General features: G+C 40.9%; 1 protein-coding gene across 4 annotated transcripts in view; it reads right to left on the bottom strand.

The window, feature by feature from the left end:
- Positions 1-2,337: 2,337 nt before the first annotated feature.
- The window catches only part of LOC124358070 (mucin-2-like), a 67,559-nt gene continuing 45,502 nt past the window's right edge, over positions 2,338-24,394 (bottom strand). The window contains exons 3-9 of one of the 4 annotated variants that reach the window (XM_046810365.1): positions 22,814-22,984; positions 21,057-21,235; positions 19,485-19,620; positions 18,541-19,010; positions 16,658-18,162; positions 10,365-14,255; positions 2,338-3,847 (exon numbers count right to left, since the gene is read on the bottom strand). In XM_046810365.1, coding sequence (XP_046666321.1) covers positions 3,615-3,847; positions 10,365-14,255; positions 16,658-18,162; positions 18,541-19,010; positions 19,485-19,620; positions 21,057-21,235; positions 22,814-22,984 — 6,585 coding nt within the window. In that variant the 3' untranslated portion in view covers positions 2,338-3,614. Of the gene's footprint in view, positions 3,848-10,364; positions 14,256-16,657; positions 19,011-19,484; positions 19,621-21,056; positions 21,236-22,813; positions 22,985-24,394 lie in introns of all 4 variants that reach the window. The other 3 variants (XM_046810366.1, XM_046810364.1, XM_046810363.1) reach the window with 3 other exon arrangements.

Here is a 24,394-nt window from a genome sequence, read left to right as displayed (position 1 = left end):
CCTTAAAGGTATCTCTGCATCTTTTCCTTTTCTCTAGACCATGCAGCAACCTCACAGCCTCCTTCTGCATTATCAGCACTCGCTCAAGGTGGTTGTGTGATGGGACCCCCAAAGCACAATGCCATACCTTAAGTGTCCCTTGAAGAGCGCAAGATAGCTAGTCTTAGCTGCCTGAGGTGAGGCTATAGCCAAAATTGTCTCAAGACAATAAGTGAGCTGCTCAACTTGCTGCGTAATAGGTCAGTATGATTTGCCCAGGAAATATGGTTGTCCAGTATGACTCTTAGATGCTTAGTTGACTTAGCATATTGTAAATTAGGAAGAGCATGGATGTTATCTCTCTTGCTTCCAAAGTTTATTTGTACACTTTTGCTTTCATTTAGAACAAGATCATTGGAGCTTTAATAGTCAAGAGCCATGTTGAAAGCTATGTATGTCTGCACTTCAAGATCCTCTACAACTCTTGATGAAGTCACAAGGACAGAGTCCGTCAGCATATATCACGATTCAACAGTATTCATCTGTAAAATAAGGAAGGTCAAAGCTTCCGACAGTATGAACATCACTGGGTCCAGGACAGAACCCTGGGGTCTATGGTGATGGGAAGTTTCGTAGATCTTGCTCCATTCCTAGACTCCTTTAATTTCACCAGCTGTTAACGACCCTCCAGACAACTTCTGAACCAATGCCATACTGTTCCATCAAAGCCAAAATGTCCAAGTTTGTCTAAAATAAGCTTGTGGCTGAGTCAACCAAATATCTTACTCATGTCTAGATGGATTCTTATGAAATTATCACCTTCCAGTTTCTCTAAGTTCAATTCAACAAGATACACAGTTAAGCAAAACAGTAGAGCTTGATCTGTTTGGAAGGAACCCATGTTGACTTGTTAAAACAAGTTGTTGACTTGTTTTTTTGTTATTTTTGTTTACTCTCAAGTGTACAAAAATTGTTACAAGAACAACCTTCTCTATTATTTTCGCTAAGGTTGAGGTCAGTGATATCGGTCTCTAGTTCTCCATATCACCCATTCTTCTTGTTTTGTACAAGACATTTGCAGTTTCCAACTTACTTGGGAAACAACCCTCACTTAAACTGAGGTTAACGATGTGAAGTAAGGGAGGGAGTAACTCCTCCATGCAACCAAAACCATCATAGAAGAGTATTCATCTAGACCGGCAAAGGGTTTGGATTTGATTTTTGTTATTATTGTTTTCAATCCTCCTTCAGAGGTAATTGTAGCACAGTTAGTGGTATCCTGATATTCAGGGGAAATATTTTTCTTACTGCAGGATTTTCCAGAAGATTAATTATTAGTGTTTCATTTGATATAGAAGTAAAAAATGTATGAAATTTATAAGGAATTTCTGTTGTGTCCTCAATGTTTGAATTGGAAATCATGATGTGGTTAAGGCTAAGTTAGAGTTTTTCTTTTTCCTTTCACTGTTTACCAGGGTCCATATAGTTGTTTTTATTGACAGATAGTCGGTACTTGCTTGTCATCGTAAAACCTTTAGCTTCAAGTCACAAGTTTTTTAAGGTGATTTGCCCTGATCTTTTCTTCTATGCTGTGAAACGGGTACCTGTCCTGGATCTGCAGGAATTGCTCTTTCAGATTTCTTGCTTCAACATCATACTTGAATTTTACTGAAGAGATGGATCTCTCATGAGATTTTCTCAAAGGACATGCTTCGTTAAGGGATGCTGTCGATATATAAAGAAAGATATCATAAGCTTCTTCTGCCAGCTCAAAACCTGTATTCAGTCTTGATTAGCAAGAAACATATTCAGAATCCCCAAACTCTCATCATTGTAGTGCCGGCGTGTGGATGAAGTTGGTATAGTTATGTTGAAATCCAAAACGTTTCCTAGTGCACAGAAAGAGATACTATTCACGACTAAAAACAGGGTCTTTATTTAGTCTCTCAACAAATAATACTATTGTTGAAAAACTGGATTTGTTCTAAATATTCAAAGTCCATAAATTTGGTACAAGTTTGAAAAAGTGTAGTGTACTGTTAAGTGTTCACATTTTTAATGGTTATAGCTGTTGTTTTAAAACGTTTGCACATATTTAATAATGTTTACCAAAATAATTGGTTTTTAATAAATTTTATTATGATGAGCAACATAACTCAAGTTTTCAATTGACGTTTTAGAAATTTAAACCTGTAACCTTTATTTATGAAAAAATGCACTTTTATAAGTACAATTTTTAAGTAATGTAATCAATTTGAATCTGCTTATATGAAGCACATGTAAAGTAAGGGCATGAAAGCAAAAATACAGACTGTTTCCTTTTCCAAAGTATCACCTTGTAAATAAAAAACAAACTAATGAGCTTACAGAATTTTATTACAAATCATACAATATACAAAAATCTTAAAAGCTACAGTAGTCTAAATACAAAAATGCAATAAAATAATACACATTCAATGCCACAAATTATGACACAAATGAAGACCTACATTGGCAATGAATACCTTTCATTAGTCTTTATTCTGACTGGAATATAAAAGATACAGTTATTATACTGATGATAACTTTGTAAAGAAGATAAATATTGAATTTTACTGCAACATTTCACGCTTTAAAGTCCCGAGACCCATAACCTATGTTAGTCTCATCACAATTTCAATTAGAAGACATTTTCAAACTTTATACTCATTATTCACTTACATCTTTCAATGCCGCTCATATTATGGCACTAATGGTAACTTGCATTATTACTTTGCTGTTACGAAGCAAAACTATAAATATGCACAAAACAAATATATCACTTTGCAGAAAAGATTTGCAAATTTTGTATAAAATGAGTTGTATCTAATTATAGTAACATTTAATTTACCTTCCAGTAAAGCAGAAAAGAGAAGTTACAGAATAAAATCAATCCATTCTCACAGATAGAATACAATATCTGTGAGTTTGTATCATTATTTCTATTGATAACAGTTTAATTTGAACACATAAAAGAACGATAATTGAATTCCTACACTATACTAAAAAAGATATATTACAAATTGTTAAGTAGTATCACAAAAAATACATAATAGCGCTAAGTTACAGATTCATACTCTTCAATCTTCCAACACTTATTACTGTTGAGCTGGATTCGTATAATAGTAACATATACGATAAACGGATAAACTTACTTTACAGATTGTGAATAGTACAAAAGTATTTTAATTTTACCTCTTCAATGAATTTATTGCTTAACAGGAGTATAAATTTGGCATAATTAAATGGAAATGCAATAAATTACATATAGAGATTAATTTAGGTTGATTTATATTTCTTACAGATAAATATTATAACTATTACTGTGAGGAGCAGTTAAAAATATTAAAACTATTGCAAAATTACTTTCTTTACTATTTGATTAAATCATATTTTCATTATTCGTTAAATTGCAAAGTACTAAAACTAGTCAAAAAAATTGGAATTAGTTGTAAGAGCCTTGATGTTATGGTTTGTTAATTCAAAGTTATTATATTTTGTATTTTCTTCAATTGCTGACAATAAGTGTTATTAGAAAATCTCAGTTCTATTGCAAAAGGATTCTTGAAGAAAAATGTCTCTATTAAAATCACAATGAGCTAACAGATGAACAAAGACTATTTGACGAGAGATTGAGGCAGGATTGAATCTGGTTTTCGCTTGAAGTAATGATAACCTACGTAAACAGATGACACGACCGTTAGGAGTGTCAGCGCACCGAGTATCATGATGGCAGTGGGGTGGGTGGGGGCAGAGGCAGTCTTGGAGCTTTGTTCCATCATCCTCAAGACTTCCGTTAGGTCTCTCTTGCCGTAGTTTCGTCTCCGTGGTTTCACAGGCTCATACAAGACTGAAAACACACAGAATAATCTGTTTTACTGAACATCATTATATGTTTTATGCAGTCATCACTCATTTAATTAGTATGGGTATATTGACAAAGATAGGACTATTGACTTCAAAGCAGTGGCATACACACACACACACACACACACACACACACATATATATATATATATATACGTGGTGGTATTTACGTGGTGGTCTTATATATATATATAAATAAATATATATACTAAAAAAAAAACAAAAGTTCCAGAAACAATGTTTATAAACATGTTTTGTTTCCAGTGTAAACGCAGATTGAAATTGTACCTGATGAAGTGTAATGCGAAATTAATAGTACATCAATAGTAATATGTGTGCCTTTTTTGTGTGTATACAAAAGTATTTCAGAGTCTGACACAATGAGTGTTTTAGGAGGTATAGTTAAAAATACCCTCCTTAAACAGAGCTAGAGAATCTTCCCCCAGGATATTGTCAAGCTAAATATTGCTAACAAATATTTTAAAATGTTTAATGTAATTATTCTTGTGATGTGGGTTATATGTCACCACGGCCTGAGAACGGGATCATATGCAGTCAGAACATTTAAATAGACATTACTCTTTATGAAATAGAAAATCCAAATTTTTTAATGTTGCAGATTTGATTCAGCAGAAAGGATGGAGAAATCTATTAACCGGGATAATCTTTCTGAGGTCCAGTGATTGGATTTTAAATAAGTGATGAAAGAAAACAGGGAGATATTATTTAAAATAACCTATGTTTTAAAACGGCACAGCTCCAATATCAGTTTGAAATCTACAAGAATACCAAGATTCTGCATGATGTGCTTTTTCTTCATGTTCTTATTACAAGTAAATATAGCTACCATGGTCTGACACTCATACAAATCGTAGAACAACACTTAATTCACCATATAGCTAAATTTCAAAGTAAAATATATTTTTATGTCATAAATAAAAAACAGAGGATTCAGTTTGATCCTTGAGGTACTCCTGAATTGCCCACAAAAATCTCATAATACATTCCACTAAACTGCACTTTAAACATCATTTTTAAAGATACGATTTTATCCAGAGAATAACATCAAAACCCTCAAGGAGGGAACTTCTTCAGAAAGAGGTGATGTCCTACTTTTTTTGGAGCTAAGGCAAATAGAATCTATTTGATTAGTATGATCGACTTACATCTCTTAAATGATGATCTCCACTAATTTCCAGTTCTCCATTAGTGGTTGTCCACAAGTCACATATGAATCATTTTTATAATAGTTTATAATGTGTTAAAGAGAGCTTCTTAGTTGTAATTTCGTATAGTTAAATAGAACAGGCTTTTTTGAGCACTTGTTGAATAAGTAGAAGCAAGAAATGTTTTGATTTTGGGCTTGTATAACAAAATAATTTTTTATTTGTTCAGTGCTTTTTAGTTATTCCAAAAGCTGCCATTATTCGATTAGAAATCAATATTGTATAATTATTGAATAAAATAAAACATAATTTACATGTTCTAATAAACATATTGAATTTGAGACGATATTTAAAAACTTGATTTGTAAAAAACAACTAAACATGAAGTATATACAAAAGTTTGATGGACATAACTAAAAAATGTATTGTATATAAATTAAAAAAAACATCACAAATCATAATCATATTTGAATAGAGAACTAAATTGAAAAGATTCTTCTCTTACAATACTATTGGGCTAAATATTGTGCAGAAATATTAGAATTTTCACAAATTAAAAAATGTTTAAATCATTAAAAATACTCTGGCAAGATATCTAGACATGATAATAAAAAAAACAAAACATGATTTTGACAACAAATTTATAATTTAATGATGATTTCCAGAGGTGATTGTAGCATTTTATTCTCTTCCTTTAAAAACCTCAGAACACACAATTTTAATGAATTTGCTATACCATGATTCGATTAGGGTTTTGCTCAATACAGTTGGTAAAAACACCTGTAACTTGTCATTAAATTACGTATTCACGCATTGTAAGAATGGTATTTTAATAGAAATATTATGCTTTCTATGTTTTAGTAGTATAGGTCTAGTGTGGAATAAATTCAAATCAGTCAATTTTATCAGTAAACGAGTTTTGTATGAGAAAGAATAGGGCAGAAGCTGTGTCAAATCCTTTGATGCTTAGATATATTAAAAAAAAGAATTTTGTATCCATTGATGCTTTGTTAATTTAACCATAAAAGGTGACATATGGAGGATCAACACAAACTGGGAAATTATAGAACTGCTCAAATCTTCTGATTTGGCTTGAGCTAGGAATAGAAGATCAAGGTGGGCATGATTAAAACGTAACGCAGTAAAGGAAATATGGAGAGGAAATCCAACAAGAAGAAAACTCTGTGGAATCGAGAGCCGAGAAACAATGGAAGGGCCAAGGGAAGGGCACCTTCCAGTTGTGTGATTACTGCACTGAGATTGACACACCGGAGCATACACTTTTTGCTTGCCAGAGATGGACTGCAGAAAAAAGGGAGGTAGAGGGAGTGATACATGGTGTGCTGACTGTGGATACATTAGTGCCTCTAACGTTAGACTCTAAAGAAAAATGGGAGGAGGTTAACAACTACATAAGAAAAATAGTGCAAGGAAAAAGAGAAATATAGTATGATGAGATGCCCGGTTGATACAGAGGAGTAGAAGAAACAGTCCCTTCATTTTGAAGCAATACCAACAAGGTAATCCCAGAGTGAAGCGGAGAAAGGGGTTTTTTTAGTGAGTAAGAATCTCACATTACCACCTACTATGTGCTAGGTGGTGCCTATGTAAGGTTTTTCCCCCATCTTGAAGAAAAAAAGGGAAGGGCACCCAAGAAAACTAGCAGTAGTAGAAAAGGATGCTATATACCGGAATGGATGGAGGTGGGCAATTATTTATTAAGCCAAATACCACATTGGAAATCAAAAGCCAAGGAAGTAAGTAGTAAGCATTACTACACGGGCATTATTATGGGGGTATGCATTATCATACGTTCTCGTAAGTAAACTAACAAATTTCTATTTATTTCAGTTCAATCAGCAGCAGTGATAGAGGTTGTATTTTTTCATTAGTATTTCGGTGTTATTATTTAAGAGTGGACATATAAAAAACTTGCAATAATATACTTTGTATTTTAAATTTTCATTCTGATCAGTTCTAGGATTGCCAGTATGAATCTTATACTGTAGTCCCTCTATTGTCCAACCCTGCCATTATACTGTAGCCCCTCTATTGTCCGGCCCTGCCATTATACTGTAGCCCCTCTATTGTCCGGTCTTGCCATTATACTGTAGTCCCTCTACTGTCCAACCCTGCCATTATACTGTAGCCCCTCTATTGTCCGGCCTTGCCAGTATACTGTAGTCCCTCTACTGTCCAACCCTGCCATTATACTGTAGCCCCTCTATTGTCCGGCCTTGCCAGTATACAGTAGTCCCTCTGCAGTCCTACCCTGCCATTATACTGTAGCCCCTCTATTGTCCGGCCCTGCCATTATACTGTAGCCCCTCTATTGTCCGGCCTTGCCAGTATACTGTAGTCCCTCTACTGTCCAACCCTGCCATTATACTGTAGCCCCTCTATTGTCCGGCCCTGCCATTATACTGTAGCCCCTCTATTGTCCGGCCCTGCCAGTATACTGTAGCCCCTCTATTGTCCGGTCTTGCCATTATACTGTAGCCCCTCTATTGTCCGGCTCTGCCATTATACTGTAGCCCCTCTATTGTCCCGCTCTGCGCTAGCCTGATGCCCCCCCAGCTCATGGAATCAGTGTATTTAACAGCTTTTTTTTGTTACTATTTTTTATATGAATCAGCAGTTGAGCCTTATGAATAAAAGTTGACAGTGATTTAAAACTTGGTCCGGACCAGGTGTATAATGCCGACCAAAGTAAACTTTTTGGAGACTTTTACCTAAGCAATTGTTTATAAGGCTGAAGTTAGTTCTCCAGTCCAAAAAGTTTCGAAAGAAAGATTTTTACCATGTGCTAACTTTTTTTTAATTTTAAGACTATTGTACATCTTTATGGTAAGAATTTACTTTTTTAGTAACAATACATTCTATTATTTAATTTAAACATACTTTTCTAGTAATCCGGCTTTTTGATTAATCCGACACTTGTCTGGTCTGGTTGTGTGGAATTATTTGGGGAGTACTTACTTTGGGGTTAAGTACGATACTCACAGCTAGAGCGATCCAATTTATCCTCAATTCCACCATACAGTCACAATTATCTCCATAGTATTAACAGTTTTTATTTTGTTACGAACATCTTCTCTGTTATATGTTACATTTAGCTCGACCAAAGAAGACGTCTTGACCAGGGACATGTACGCGAACCAATCAGTCCGTGCACGGTGCTCAACTTGACCATATTGTCACGGTTTTCTCCACAGTTTTAACCATTTTAATTTTGACAACCCGCCTAGGAGAAGTTTTAATTAATTTATTTTATGTCATGCATTTGTGTGTGTAGGCCTACACTGAGTTTAGTTATTTGAGTGTGTTTGACAGAGCTGTGATCTTGCGAAACGCGTCACTCTTAAGGATAAATTAAATTGCTCAAGTACAGAGGGTGGCCAAATTATTAGACTAGACATTCAAATTTACGACATTTTAAGTTATCTCGTAACTATGCTTTATAATCCTGGAATATATTGTTATTTTTCATATATTTGCATTCGTTACATTATATTAGAACTTTATATTTCTATTTGAGGCATTGAAGTTAATGTCATATCCAGTTGGTAGCACTTAAATCAGCTGACGATTGTTGGGCAATTTTAACTGAACATAAACTCAACTTCTGTATGTATCTAATATTGGTTATTCTTGTTTTTAGTGGGGTTTCCTTGTAATATGAGCTGGTAACAGTGTTAGTAGTGGATTCTGGTTGTAAAACCGTCAAAGGTTGTGTGTTTTTTTGGCTTTTAATATTTTAAGAATACTTCAAGAGTGAGGCCACTTTTTAACGGTCATGGGGAAAAAATTGTGTTTTTTTCATAAGAAAAAAGCTTCAGTAAAGATTCTTTTGAAAGAAAGATGCTATTCACAAACTGAACTAGCGTAAAGGTTGGGTATTTCTAAAAGATCAGTAAGTAGGATCAAGTGAACCTGTGACCAAAACCTAAGTAATCAGACGCATCGAGTTGGAAAATGTGGCCGCAAGCCCAAAAGGAATGATAGATTGGTCAGGAAACTAAAGAATATTGTTAAAACAAACAAGAGACTTACCACAAACAAATGGCTGACCAGATAAACGAGTATGGAGCCAATATTTCACCTAGAAGTGTGAGAAGATTGTTAAACACAGAAGGACTCAACGCTCGCAGACCAAGGAAAAAGCGAAAGATCACGTCTACCATGGCAAAGAAGCGATTAGAGTGGGCTAAAGGCTTAGACCATTGGACAACAGAGTATTTGGAAAAAGTAAGTCATAAAATATCTATGTGCTGCAAAGGAGACTAATTCCACAGACTCAAGATTGGTTTCCAAATGGGGAGTTTATTTTTAAGAATGATGGTGATCCATCCCATAAAGCCAAGACAGTAACAAGATTTCTCAGCAAATCAGACATCAGTGTGCTTCCTTGACCAGGTAACAGCCCTGACATGAATACAATTGATAATTTATGGTCAATTGTCAAGAAAAGAATGCTAAAGAAGAAGGTGACCACACGTCAAGAGCTTGTGAATTTTTAATTAATTAAAGTGTGGTACCACATTGAAGAAATCAAAGAGAACTGTACAAAATTGGTCCAGAGCATGCCAAAGAGTTTTGAAATGTTGATAAAGAACAAGGGTATACACACAAAATATTAGTTATACAATTTGATGTACACAGATATTTAAAAACGATTTAATAAAATAATTTTCCACGAAAACTAGTTCTAGTCTAATAATTTGGCCACCCTCTGTACATAATATAGGATTGTATTTTAATCGATAGGTAAGTGTAATGAGGTGGAAGAAAAATTTATTTCAACTTAAAGACTGATGTTTGGTTGTCATATACTTTGAAGTTAAATCAAACTTTAATCTTGTGAGGCATAGTTAGTTTTTTTAAATTAACTCAAGAAAAACTTAAATTGACTTTTAATGTAGCCTAGGGGTATGCCAAGAGGTCATAGATTCAATTCCTAGAGAGGTTAAAATTTTGCAAAGGGTTTGGACCAATTCCACTAAGAAAATTTGATACGCTCTCTTAAAAATGAGATTGGCCTTGAAAGAATTCCTGAAAAGAGTATTCAAATTCCTAATTATACATTTAACAGGCTGACTGCGTCAGAAACCCTAATGCGCTTGCTGTCTTATTAGAATGCTCACCACCATTCAAGATAGAGCCGCAGCGAAGGCGCTAAATGTATTCAGGACATCACGGTGTATTATACATCATGAACTTGCATTCCTCTAGGAATTGGCATGTTGAAAGAGGTAACTTTTTGGGCTAACATGATCTAATGCTAGTTGCAATTGGTGACCAATTTAAAAATATAATGTACAGGGTATTACTTACATCTGTGAAACGCATGGTATCTGGGATCAGCATCTTTACTGTGGAAGTCTTGTTCTCCCTGTGTAGTCAAGGCAGTTGTCCCTACAGCGATTGGGTTGAGTGAATCCGGAGATAAATCTGACCCTTCTTCAATCTCTTGAGTTGTTGACTTTGTCAGGCATCTAATATCTTTAGAACCTGGAAAGCAAGGAGGCTTCACACCAGTAAAAACACTTTGTGATTGGTCTGGAGGTATTTCTGGTTCAGCGGGAACTCCTATTTCATTGCAGTTAGGGTCAGTGCTTCCTGGGAAGCAACCAGGAGGAGGTGGAAGGTATGTAGATGGCACTTTAGTGGATGATGGACGGAATGGTTGTGGACATTTTGGATCTGGAGAGCCTGGATAACAGGATGATGGTGTGGGAAATGAAGAAGAAGGAGGCAAAGGCCTAGGATAACCAGTAATTGGAGGTCTAGGTGAGGGGTAACTTGTAGAAGGTTGAGGAGGATAGGATGAAACTGGTGGACGAGAAGTTGGATAGGAAGGAGAAGGAGGTTTTGATGTTGGGTAAGTTGGTGGAGGAGGTTGTGTCGGTGAATAAGATGGCAAAGTAGGGTAAGATGGGCCAGTAGGTCGAGGAGGGGGATAGCTAGGGAATTGTTGATTAGTCGGATATGATGGAGTGGGCCTAAAAGTTATTTCAGAACATCTTGGATCAGGAGAACCAGGGTAGCAATTGGGTATATCCTGACAGCGAGGATCTGTTGATCCCGGGAAACAAAGAGGGGGGACAATAGGACGAGACGTTGTCCCATTGCAAGTGCACACAAAAGGAGTTTGGTTGGGGGGAATATATGTTGGTGGAGTAGATGGGCATCTTGGGTCTGTAGATCCCGGGAAGCAATTTGGAGGACGCTGAGAAGTTGATGGTGGTGGTCTTGGACATCTTGGATCTGTAGATCCTGGGAAACAATTTGGAGGGCGCTGAGTAGTTGAAGGCGGTGGCCTTGGACATCTTGGGTCTGTAGATCCAGGGAAGCAATTTGGAGGACGCTGAGAAGTTGATGGCGGTGGCCTTGGACATCTTGGGTCTGTAGATCCCAGAAAACAGTTTGGAGGGGGCTGAGTTGTTGATGGTGGTGGTCTTGGACATCTTGGGTCTGTAGATCCTGGGAAACAATTTGGAGGGCGCTGAGTAGTTGAAGGCGGTGGCCTTGGACATCTTGGGTCTGTAGATCCCAGAAAACAGTTTGGAGGGGGTTGAGTTGTTGATGGTGGTAGTCTTGGACATCTTGGGTCTGTAGACCCTGGGAAACAATTTGGAGGGCGCTGAGTAGTTGAAGGCGGTGGCCTTGGACATCTTGGGTCTGTAGATCCCAGAAAACAGTTTGGAGGGGGCTGAGTTGTTGATGGTGGTGGTCTTGGACATCTTGGGTCAGTAGATCCCGGGAAGCAATTTGGAGGACGCTGAGACGTTGAAGGTGGTGGTCTTGGACATCTTGAGTCTGTAGATCCTGGGAAACAATTTGGGGGGCGCTGAGTTGTTGATGGTGGTGGTCTTGGACATCTTGGGTCAGTAGATCCCGGGAAGCAATTTGGAGGACGCTGAGACGTTGAAGGTGGTGGTCTTGGACATCTTGAGTCTGTAGATCCTGGGAAACAATTTGGGGGGCGCTGAGTAGTTGACGGCGGTGGCCTTGGACATCTAGGATCTGTAGATCCTAAGAAGCAATTTGGAGGCTGTGTAGTGGAAGGTGGTGGTCTTGGACATCTTGGGTCAGTTGATCCCAGGAAACAGTTTGGAGGAGGCTGTGTAGTGGAAGGTGGTGGTCTTGGACATCTAGGGTCAAATGAACCGGGATAGCATTGCGGGGGTGTTGTAGGTTTTGGACATCGCGGGTCATTTGAACCAGGGTAACACTGTGGTGGTGATGTTGGACATCGGGGATCTGGAGATCCAGGATAACATTGAGGGGGGCGTGTGGGAGAGGTTGTGGGCGTCGTAACAGGTGGAAGATAAGTAGAAGGAGGTCTTGTACTAAAAGGTGGAACTTTATCGGTCGGGCATCTTGGATCTTTGGTGCCTGGAAAACAAGAAGATGGAGTTGTTGGGCGTGTAGTTTGTGGACACCTAGGGTCATTAGAGCCTGGATAACATTGAGGAGGGCGTGGAGTTGTTGGTTGTTGTGGTGTTTGAGGGCAGCGCGGGTCAGTCGATCCAGGATAGCATTGTGGCGGACGAGATGTGGTTGGTTGCTTAGGACACCTCGGATCTGTGGACCCAGGATAACATTGTGGAGCAGCTGGTGTTGTTGGGGGTCGTGGAGTTTGAGGACAACGCGGGTCTGTTGATCCAGGATAGCATTGAGGCGGACGAGGTGTGGTTGGTTGCTTAGGACACCTTGGATCTGTGGATCCAGGATAACATTGTGGAGCAGCTGGTGTTGTTGGGGGTCGTGGAGTTTGAGGACAACGCGGGTCTGTCGATCCAGGATAACATTGTGGCGGGCGAGGTGTGGTTGGTTGCGTAGGACACCTTGGATCTGTGGATCCAGGATAACATTGTGGAGCAGCTGGTGTTGTTGGGGGTCGTGGAGTTTGAGGACAACGCGGGTCTGTCGATCCAGGATAACATTGTGGCGGGCGAGGTGTGGTTGGTTGCGTAGGACACCTTGGATCTGTGGAACCTGGATAACATTGTGGAGCAGCTGGTGTTGTTGGCGGTCGTGGAGTTTGAGGACAACGCGGATCTGTTGATCCAGGATAGCATTGTGGCGGGCGAGGTGTGGTTGGTTGCGTAGGACACCTTGGATCTGTGGATCCAGGATAACATTGTGGAGCAGCTGGTGTTGTTGGGGGTCGTGGAGTTTGAGGACAACGCGGGTCTGTCGATCCAGGATAGCATTGAGGCGGACGAGGTGTGGTTGGTTGCTTAGGACACCTTGGATCTGTGGATCCAGGATAACATTGTGGAGCAGCTGGTGTTGTTGGGGGTCGTGGAGTTTGAGGACAACGCGGGTCTGTCGATCCAGGATAACATTGTGGCGGGCGAGGTGTGGTTGGTTGCGTAGGACACCTTGGATCTGTGGATCCAGGATAACATTGTGGAGCAGCTGGTGTTGTTGGGGGTCGTGGAGTTTGAGGACAACGCGGGTCTGTCGATCCAGGATAACATTGTGGCGGGCGAGGTGTGGTTGGTTGCGTAGGACACCTTGGATCTGTGGATCCAGGATAACATTGTGGAGCAGCTGGTGTTGTTGGGGGTCGTGGAGTTTGAGGACAACGCGGGTCTGTCGATCCAGGATAGCATTGTGGCGGACGAGGTGTGGTTGGTTGCTTAGGACACCTTGGATCTGTGGATCCAGGATAACATTGTGGAGCAGCTGGTGTTGTTGGGGGTCGTGGAGTTTGAGGACAACGCGGGTCTGTTGATCCAGGATAACATTGTGGCGGGCGAGGTGTGGTTGGTTGCTTAGGACACCTTGGATCTGTGGATCCAGGATAACATTGTGGAGCAGCTGGTGTTGTTGGGGGTCGTGGAGTTTGAGGACAACGCGGGTCTGTCGATCCAGGATAGCATTGTGGCGGACGAGGTGTGGTTGGTTGCTTAGGACACCTTGGATCTGTGGATCCAGGATAACATTGTGGAGCAGCTGGTGTTGTTGGGGGTCGTGGAGTTTGAGGACAACGCGGGTCTGTCGATCCAGGATAACATTGTGGCGGGCGAGGTGTGGTTGGTTGCGTAGGACACCTTGGATCTGTGGATCCAGGATAACATTGTGGAGCAGCTGGTGTTGTTGGGGGTCGTGGAGTTTGAGGACAACGCGGGTCTGTCGATCCAGGATAGCATTGTGGCGGACGAGGTGTGGTTGGTTGCTTAGGACACCTTGGATCTGTGGATCCAGGATAACATTGAAGTGGCCTTGACGGAGGGTGTTGGAGGGTCAGGTGGAAGTATGTTGAAGGAGGTCTTGTACTGAAGGGTGGAATTTTATCCGCAGGACATCTAGGACATTAGTGCCCGGAAAACAAAAGGATGGAGTTGGTTGGGCGTGTAGTTTGTGGACACCTAGGATCATTAGATCCTGGATAACATTGTGGAGCAGCTGGTGTTGTTGGTGGGTCGTGGAGTTTGAGGACAACGCGGATTCGTCGATCCAGGATAACATTGTGGCGGACGAGGTGTGGTTGGTTGCTTAGGACACCTTGGATCTGTGGATCCTGGATAACATTGTGGAGCAGCTGGTGTTGTTGGTGGACGAATAGGTGGACGTGGCGTTTGAGGACAACGCTTGGGTCCGTTGATCCAGGATAGCATTGTGGCGGACGAGGTGTGGTTGGTTGCTTAGGACACCTGGGATCTGTGGATCCTGGGATAACATTGTGGAGGAGCAGACGGAGTTGTTGGTGGACGAGTAGGCGGACGTGGCGTTTGTGGACATCTGGATCCGTTGATCCTGGGTAACACTGTGGAGGACGAGGTGTGGTTGGTTGCTGAGGACATCTGGGATCTGTAGATCCTGGATAGCATTGAAGTGGCCTTGACGGAGGGGTTGGAGGCGTTGAAACAGGTGGCAAGTATGTTGAAGGAGGTCTTGTACTGAAGGGTGGAATTTTATCCGCAGGACATCTAGGATCTTTAGTGCCCGGAAAACAAAAGGATGGAGTTGTTGGGCGTGTAGTTTGTGGACACCTAGGATCATTAGATCCTGGATAACATTGAGGAGCAGCTGGTGTTGTTGGTGGACGAGTAGGCGGACGTGGCGTTTGTGGACATCTTGGATTCGTTGATCCTGGGTAACACTGTGGAGGACGAGGTGTGGTTGGTTGCTGAGGACACCTGGGATCTGTCGATCCTGGGTAACATTGAGGAGCAGCTGGAGTTGTTGGTGGACGAATAGGTGGACGTGGCGTTTGTGGACATCTTGGATCTGTTGATCCAGGGTAACACTGTGGAGGACGAGGTGTGGTTGGTTGCTTAGGACACCTTGGATCTGTGGATCCAGGATAACATTGTGGAGCAACTGGTGTTGTTGGGGGTCGTGGAGTTTGAGGACAACGCGGGTCTGTCGATCCAGGATAGCATTGTGGCGGACGAGGTTGTGGTTGGTTGCTTAGGACACCTTGGATCTGTGGAACCTGGATAACATTGTGGAGCAGCTGGTGTTGTTGGGTGGTCGTGGTGTTTGAGGACATCTGGGATCTGTAGATCCTGGATAGCATTGAAGTGGCCTTGACGGAGGGGTTGGAGGCGTTGAAACAGGTGGCAAGTATGTTGAAGGAGGTCTTGTACTGAAGGGTGGAATTTTATCCGCAGGACATCTAGGATCTTTAGTGCCCGGAAAACAAAAGGATGGAGTTGTTGGGCGTGTAGTTTGTGGACACCTAGGATCATTAGATCCTGGATAACATTGAGGAGCAGCTGGAGTTGTTGGTGGACGAGTAGGCGGACGTGGCGTTTGTGGACATCTTGGATTCGTTGATCCTGGGTAACACTGTGGAGGACGAGGTGTGGTTGGTTGCTGAGGACACCTGGGATCTGTCGATCCTGGGTAACATTGAGGAGCAGCCGGAGTTGTTGGTGGACGAATAGGTGGACGTGGCGTTTGTGGACATCTTGGATCCGTTGATCCTGGGTAACACTGTGGAGGACGAGGTGTGGTTGGTTGCTGAGGACACCTGGGATCTGGCGATCCTGGGTAACATTGAGGAGCAGACGGAGTTGTTGGTGGACGAGTAGGCGGACGTGGCGTTTGTGGACATCTTGGATCCGTCGTTCCTGGGTAACATTGTGGAGCAGCTGGTGTTGTTGGTGGACGAGTAGGCGGACGTGGCGTTTGTGGACATCTTGGATCCGTTGATCCTGGGTAACACTGTGGAGGACGAGGTGTGGTTGGTTGCTTAGGACATCTGGGATCTGGCGATCCTGGATAACATTGAGGAGCAGCCGGAGTTGTTGGTGGACGAGTAGGCGGACGTGGCGTTTGTGGACATCTTGGATCCGTCGATCCTGGGTAACATTGAGGAGCAGCTGGTGTTGTTGGTGGACGAGTAGGCGGACGTGGCGTTTGTGGACATCTTGGATCCGTTGATCCTGGGTAACACTGTGGAGGACGAGGTGTGGTTGGTTGCTGAGGACATCTGGGATCTGGCGATCCTGGGTAACATTGAGGAGCAGCTGGAGTTGTTGGTGGACGAGTTGGTGGACGTGGCGTTTGTGGACATCTTGGATCCGTTGATCCTGGGTAACACTGTGGAGGACGAGTTGTGGTTGGTTGCTTAGGACACCTTGGATCTGTAGATCCAGGATAACATTGTGGAGCAGCTGGTGTTGTTGGGGGTCGTGGAGTTTGAGGACAACGCGGGTCTGTCGATCCAGGATAGCATTGTGGCGGACGAGGTGTGATTGGTTGCTTAGGACACTTTGGATCTGTGGATCCAGGATAACATTGTGGAACAGCTGGTGTTGTTGGGGGTCGTGGAGTTTGAGGACATCGCGGGTCTGTAGATCCTGGATAGCATTGAAGTGGCCTTGACGGAGGGGTTGGAGGTGTTGAAACAGGTGGCAAGTATGTTGAAGGAGGTCTTGTACTGAAGGGTGGAATTTTATCCGCAGGACATCTAGGATCTTTAGTGCCTGGAAAACAAAAGGATGGAGTTGTTGGGCGTGTAGATTGTGGACACCTAGGATCATTAGATCCTGGATAACATTGAGGAGCAGCTGGAGTTGTTGGTGGACGAGTAGGCGGCCGTGGCGTTTGTGGACATCTTGGATCCGTTGATCCTGGGTAACACTGTGGAGGACGAGGTGTGGTTGGTTGCTGAGGACATCTGGGATCTGGCGATCCTGGGTAACATTGAGGAGCAGCTGGAGTGGTTGGTGGACGAGTAGGCGGACGTGGCGTTTGTGGACATCTTGGATCCGTTGATCCTGGGTAACACTGTGGAGGACGAGGTGTGGTTGGTTGCTGAGGACATCTGGGATCTGGCGATCCTGGATAACATTGAGGAGCAGCTGGAGTTGTTGGTGGACGAGTAGGCGGACGTGGCGTTTGTGGACATCTTGGATCCATTGATCCTGGGTAACATTGAGGAGCAGCTGGAGTTGTTGGTGGACGAGTTGGTGGACGTGGCGTTTGTGGACATCTTGGATCCGTTGATCCTGGGTAACACTGTGGAGGACGAGGTGTGGTTGGTTGCTGAGGACATCTGGGATCTGGCGATCCTGGGTAACATTGAGGAGCAGCTGGAGTTGTTGGTGGACGAGTAGGTGGACGTGGCGTTTGTGGACATCTTGGATCCGTTGATCCTGGGTAACACTGTGGAGGACGAGGTGTGGTTGGTTGCTGAGGACATCTGGGATCTGGCGATCCTGGGTAACATTGAGGAGCAGCTGGAGTTGTTGGTGGACGAGTAGGCGGACGTGGCGTTTGTGGACATCTTGGATCCGTTGATCCTGGGTAACACTGTGGAGGACGAGGTGTGGTTGGTTGCTGAGGACATCTGGGATCTGGCGATCCTGGATAACATTGAGGAGCACCTGGAGTAGTTGGTGGACGAGTAGGCGGACGTGGCGTTTGTGGACATCTTGGATCCGTTGATCCTGGGTAACATTGAGGAGCAGCTGGAGTTGTTGGTGGACGAGTAGGTGGACGTGGCGTTTGTGGACATCTTGGATCCGTTGATCCTGGGTAACACTGTGGAGGACGAGGTGTGGTTGGTTGCTGAGGACATCTGGGATCTGGCGATCCTGGGTAACATTGAGGAGCAGCTGGAGTTGTTGGTGGACGAGTAGGTGGACGTGGCGTTTGTGGACATCTTGGATCCGTCGATCCTGGGTAACATTGTGGAGCAGCTGGTGTTGTTGGTGGACGAGTAGGCGGACGTGGCGTTTGTGGACATCTTGGATCCGTTGATCCTGGGTAACACTGTGGAGGACGAGGTGTGGTTGGTTGCTGAGGACATCTGGGATCTGGCGATCCTGGGTAACATTGAGGAGCAGCCGGAGTTGTTGGTGGACGAGTAGGCGGACGTGGCGTTTGTGGACATCTTGGATCCGTTGATCCTGGGTAACACTGTGGAGGACGAGGTGTGGTTGGTTGCTGAGGACATCTGGGATCTGGCGATCCTGGGTAACACTGAGGAGCAGCTGGTGTTGTTGGTGGACGAGTAGGAGGACGTGGCGTTTGTGGACATCTTGGATCCGTTGATCCTGGGTAACACTGTGGAGGACGAGGCGTGGTTGGTTGCTGAGGACATCTGGGATCTGGTGATCCTGGGTAACATTGAGGAGCAGCTGGAGTTGTTGGTGGACGAGTAGGAGGACGTGGCGTTTGTGGACATCTTGGATCCGTTGATCCTGGGTAACACTGTGGAGGACGAGGTGTGGTTGGTTGCTGAGGACATCTGGGATCTGGTGATCCTGGGTAACATTGAGGAGCAGCTGGTGTTGTTGGTGGACGAGTAGGTGGACGTGGCGTTTGTGGACATCTTGGATCCGTTGATCCTGGGTAACACTGTGGAGGACGAGGTGTGGTTGGTTGCTGAGGACATCTGGGATCTGGCGATCCGGGGTAACATTGAGGCCTTATTGTTGTTACGGGTACAGTCACTGTGACCATGTCAGTTGTTTGTCCACAGCCTCCCTCGCATTTTCCTGGACATAGCTGTAACAAGAATACAATAAGTTATCCGGTTGCGTCTATTATAATTAGTAAAACTCTGTCATCTATATTTCTACATGTTCATCCTGAAATTGTATGGTATTGCATTTGTTATAAGAGAACGATGCTTTACTTATATAGGCTTCATTGGTCTAATTTTGGTTTGGTGTACTTAAAGCATATACAGATTTATTTGGATTAAAACTTTTAATTTATTTTAATTAACTAAATATTATTATTCCCTTACATCTTTTGTGTAAATATTGTAGTTCACACTTTTATTATTGTACCTTTTAGTAACAGAAAATACACGTAATTTTGAATAAATTGAATAATTTGTTTCTATAATCAAAACGAACAATGTATAAAACTAATAACAATTAGGAAATATTGGAAACAAGTTTTAATAGCCGCGCTTGAAAATATCCTGTATAGGGTAATGTTCTTTTGAAACATGGCTTCTGTGTAAAGACTTACCTCAATGTTGCAGGTGAGGAATACTTGCTGTTTGTCCGGGAACTTGAAGGCTGTCATGTTGTTGAAGGCGAGGACGGTTGCTCCAGAGTTGCCTGTGTTGGTGGTTGTCGTCCAGTAGTGGATCAACTTCTTCTTCCTGTACACAACAGGTTCAAGTCTGAACTAATCATTGTAATAATATTTGTACAGAAATATTGTGTAATGTCGGGTATTTTCTGAGATAATACAGATTTTAGGAGAGATTTTGTATTTCTGTGCACATACCAAGAGCTGTATTTAATAGGGTTTCAGTTAGATCCAGTTACAGATTAACTTTCTGAGTATTGGTGCCTCATGCGAGTTAAGAAAGTTCCGATACTTCCGTAGAGTGAGAAACTTACGACATATTTTATATGGATGGACAGAATCTCAGCCATTAGAAATTATTCATTCCAGCACTAGCTTAACAATTATTAACATCAGAAATCTATTAATATTTAGTATAATGAATAGTGAACTAAAACGCATTAAAAATTATTTTACTGCCAGACACGTGTTTCGGTATTAAATCATCGGCAGTAATACATTAACTTCAAAGAAATAATTAGCAACTCAATATACAAATTCAGACGATTTAAACATTTGTTAAATTATGACACAATTGTGTCATATAAATGTAACATTTGTTTAAATGGTCCTCATGTGTACATTTAGTTGTTTATTATTTAATTACATATTAATGTACACTGATGATGTTTGATTACCGAAACACGTGTAAGGCAATAAAATAATTAAAAAAGGGTATTAGTTGACTATTCATTATACTAATATAAAGATAACCCTGTAATTTAGAGTTAATAACATAACAGCAATGAGTATTCATTTAGAGGCATACTTGTATTATTGGCAGTTTCTCTTTGACGCAAATTAACTGAAGATGGCTCTCTACACGGAGGCCGGAATATTTTAAAGTTTATTTGTGTAGGCAATGTTTCAATGCGGGGTGAAACAGAAAACGTATACATTAGTAGTTATGATAACGTAAGATATATCCGATTATTATATTGCGTAATAGTAAGAACTGAAAACTTATATTACAGTTTAGTAGCCCTTAAACTAGAAATGGAAACAGTTATCGACCCTAGAAACGATTATTAAGTCTAGCAACGCGTAGTATCCCTTAATACGTTTACTAACCTTAGACACTTAACATTAGACACGTGTAGTAGCCCTAGAAAAGTGTATTTATCTTATACGATTTTAGTATCTTATACATTTTATGACAAGTTTAGTAGCCCTTAAACTGGAAATGGAAACAGTTATCGACCCTAGAAACGATTATTAAGTCTAGCAACGCGTAGTATCCCTTAATACGTTTACTAACCTTAGACACTTAACATTAGACACGTGTAGTAGCCCTAGAAAAGTGTATTTATCTTATACGATTTTAGTATCTTATACATTTATGACAAGTTTAGTAGCCCTAACACATCTAGTAAATCTTGAAACGTTTAGCAACCATTATAACATCTAGATGTCACATCGAATAGGAATAAATTGACCACCAAACTGTGGAGCGTACACCCAACTCACTTGGGACAGCCTTGCTTGTCGGTGAGTTGGAGCCTAGTAGTCTCCGGACTCTCGTAGTCTTCACCATCGTACGCCCAGCAGTCGCGCACCAGCAGGTCCAGGCCGTTGTCCGGGTCCTTGATGTACACCAGAACCGTCAGCGTCTCGCCGATCTTGATGATGCCGTTGATCGGCGTTATCTGTTGAAATATAACAAGCCGATGTCGGTCGCAGAACGGTAAAGATCGTTTATAATTTTATTCCAGACAGTAGATAATCGATACATTGCTGATTTTTAACCCTAGAAGTGGCAATGCTAAACTTCCACAGTGGCAAGCTATTTTTGGCCACTTTGCAGACTATTTTTTAAAAATTCACCAAAAATATATTTTTTACTCTAACCTAGTCATGTTGCATACTGAATTCTTCAGAAAGAGTTGAATTTTAATATTATAGCAAAATAAAATGATTTCTTGAAACCTGAATTAGACTTATCATGTGAAAAACCAAAAAAGTGACTGAACTAAAATTGTAACTTTGACACTTTGTAAAAAATAATAAAAACATAGTTACAGAAAATCCATTATATACAAAAGGTATAAAAATATTTACTTACAAATACCAAAGGAAAAGTTTGAAAATTATAAAAAATAATTAATATAAAATATAAAAAAAATTCTTTTTGAAAAATACCAAAAAACATTATTTTGTTGAAACTGGTAACCAACAACCTAAATGCTGTAGAATCTTTACATACTATATTTTACTTTGAAGAGAAAGAGTTTTTTTACACATCTACCATCAGTTTATTGCAGTAAATTATTATTTTTAGTTTTTTGTTTGTGATCAAACTTGAAAATGAAATTTGTTACCAGGAAACAGTGAATAAACAAACTAACACAAGATCGTAAAAACAATGCAACATTTATTACAAACCAAAAAGATAGACAATGTTATAATAATAATATATAATAAAATACTCGTTCTACGAAACGAGTCTTTTGCCACGTCTAGAGTTAACCACCTGGGGCGTAACAGGCTTTACAGAGAATGCGTGCGACAATTTTTAGCTTTACATCGGGCGGATGGACGTCAGAGCGACAAACAGACGGAAAAGACGTTTAAACACACACACACACACACACACACACACACACACACACACACACACACACACACACACACACACACATAAATGTTCGCTGACACTCATCCAACCTTTACTAAGTTCATGCAAACATACCAAAATATTTATTTGTATTAAGTTTTGTTATTGTTCTGACTGTTTCTGGGTAAAATTGCTAATTTGTTAATAACAATTTCTCTGACTTTTCCTTCAGCAACATAAAATATATTATATAGATTATGATGTAATGTAATATATTATAATCTACATATATTATTATTAGATATATATTATATTTTTACAAAAAGAATTAGCCGGATTACTCCAGCTGTGCTCAAGATTAACGTTTGGCAACACATTTAGTGATTTGTTTTTATTATATTGTATGGAGTAAACTGATGAGACTGCAACATTCCCTACGAAAGCACTGTATTATTGTGAGGATACTGACTCTGGTGTATGTGCCTCGCTGTATGTCCATCCAGCGGTCCTATGTTGCCGAGAGCTTAGGGGACTGAACCTCTTCCAGCAGTTCTCGAGATTAATGTTTAGCAACACATTCAGCGATTTATTGTTATTATATTGTGTGGAGAAAACTTACGGCACTACAACATTCACTATGAAAGCACTGTATTATTGTGAGGATACTGACTCTGGGGTATGTGCCTCGCTGTATGTCCATCCAGCAGTCTATCGTGCCGAGGGCTGAGGGGACTGACACCACTTCCAGCATGTCCACAGTGATTGGCTGGAAGTACACGGTCTTCTGGTTCAGGTTGGAACTGGTGGGACAGGATATCCGTCTGGCCAGGTCCCAAACTTCCTGTAGACAACCAGAACAATTCTTTAGTAAAGGTATTGTGGCATACTTACTTCCATTTTTATAGAAACTGGATTAGAGACTTCTCTCAGGAATTGTAATTAACTTATTTTACAAAACTGTTCTCTATTTGGGTCAAAAAAGAAAAAAGGAACATTGCTGAAACTGTAACTCGGAGTCATCACTAAATAACTTAACCGGTTTGTGGTGTGCAAAGTCTCTCCCATCTTCACTTTTGAAAGCTTCAGTATTTTCAAACTTCCTATCAGAAATATGCAACCAAATATGAAACCTACTGAGAACACAACTGATGGATTTCAAAATTACGCTTCTCTAGGAACGTAGTTGTAAGAGATCTTCAAAACTTTGGGTTTGACCCACCGAGTAATAGCTGAAATTAAGAGACAAAACCAATGATCCCAGGAAACACAATATGTGACTACTCTGTCTAAAATGGGTGTCTTTTGAACAAAAATTACATTCCAACTTGAATTGGACGCTATGCTGGACGTAGTCATCTTATGAATATGTTATTTTCACAATTCATTCTCCTTAGCAAGAACTTTAAAATATGGTGTCACAAGAGTGAGTGCTTATAGAAAATACACAATATTCACTCATTCAATTATATTTTTTGTAGAGGGGTAGACATTTTTGATACATCAAAATATCCTCGTTTGAATCATGTAAGTCAGTCATTAGTCAATAATAGTTCTTTATTTGTACATTACGTATTATACGGGTACAAGGTACTCAATATAGGTGCATCGTCAAAAACGTTTTCTGATGTGTATTTTCCATTGTCTTATTATAAACTAGCAGTTATCCATATCTTCGCAAGCAATATAGTAGGCTTTGTACGTGTATGAATACTTCTGGTTCTAATGAATTATATTTCCTAAGCTAATGTTGAATTTGCTATGTTGCCACGATCATGATAACAGGACCAGCATTAGTTAGTCCTTATGGCTATTTTAGTTTACTCCGGTCTTGGTATATATATATATATATATATATATATATATATATATATATATATATGTATGTATTTAGATAGATAGATGGTTGGATCGATGGATGGATGGATGGATGGACAGATGGACAAATTGATTGATAGTTAGATAGATGGATAATTAGATGTTCTACTCGGCTGGTTCACCTGACAAACATTAATAGAATATCCACCCCCCCCCCCGAACGCGCATCAAAGGATACTTTAAGCTCTCATGAGATCTATGCAACTCTGATATTTTTGCAAACTGTCGTCAGGGCTGCACAAGACTATGTCCCATTTATCAAATTGTTGTCCATCAATCACTATTATAAGTCGTAAGTTTCAGCCAGCATTAACAATTACAGCGCTCAAAAATAGCAATTTGTACACTATACAAACATCTCTACTTTCTGTGATTA

The sequence above is a fragment of the Homalodisca vitripennis genome, chromosome 3 (genome assembly GCF_021130785.1).
Source record: "Homalodisca vitripennis isolate AUS2020 chromosome 3, UT_GWSS_2.1, whole genome shotgun sequence".
Lineage (NCBI taxonomy): Eukaryota > Metazoa > Arthropoda > Insecta > Hemiptera > Cicadellidae > Homalodisca > Homalodisca vitripennis.
This window is presented reverse-complemented; position numbering and strand designations above follow the sequence as displayed.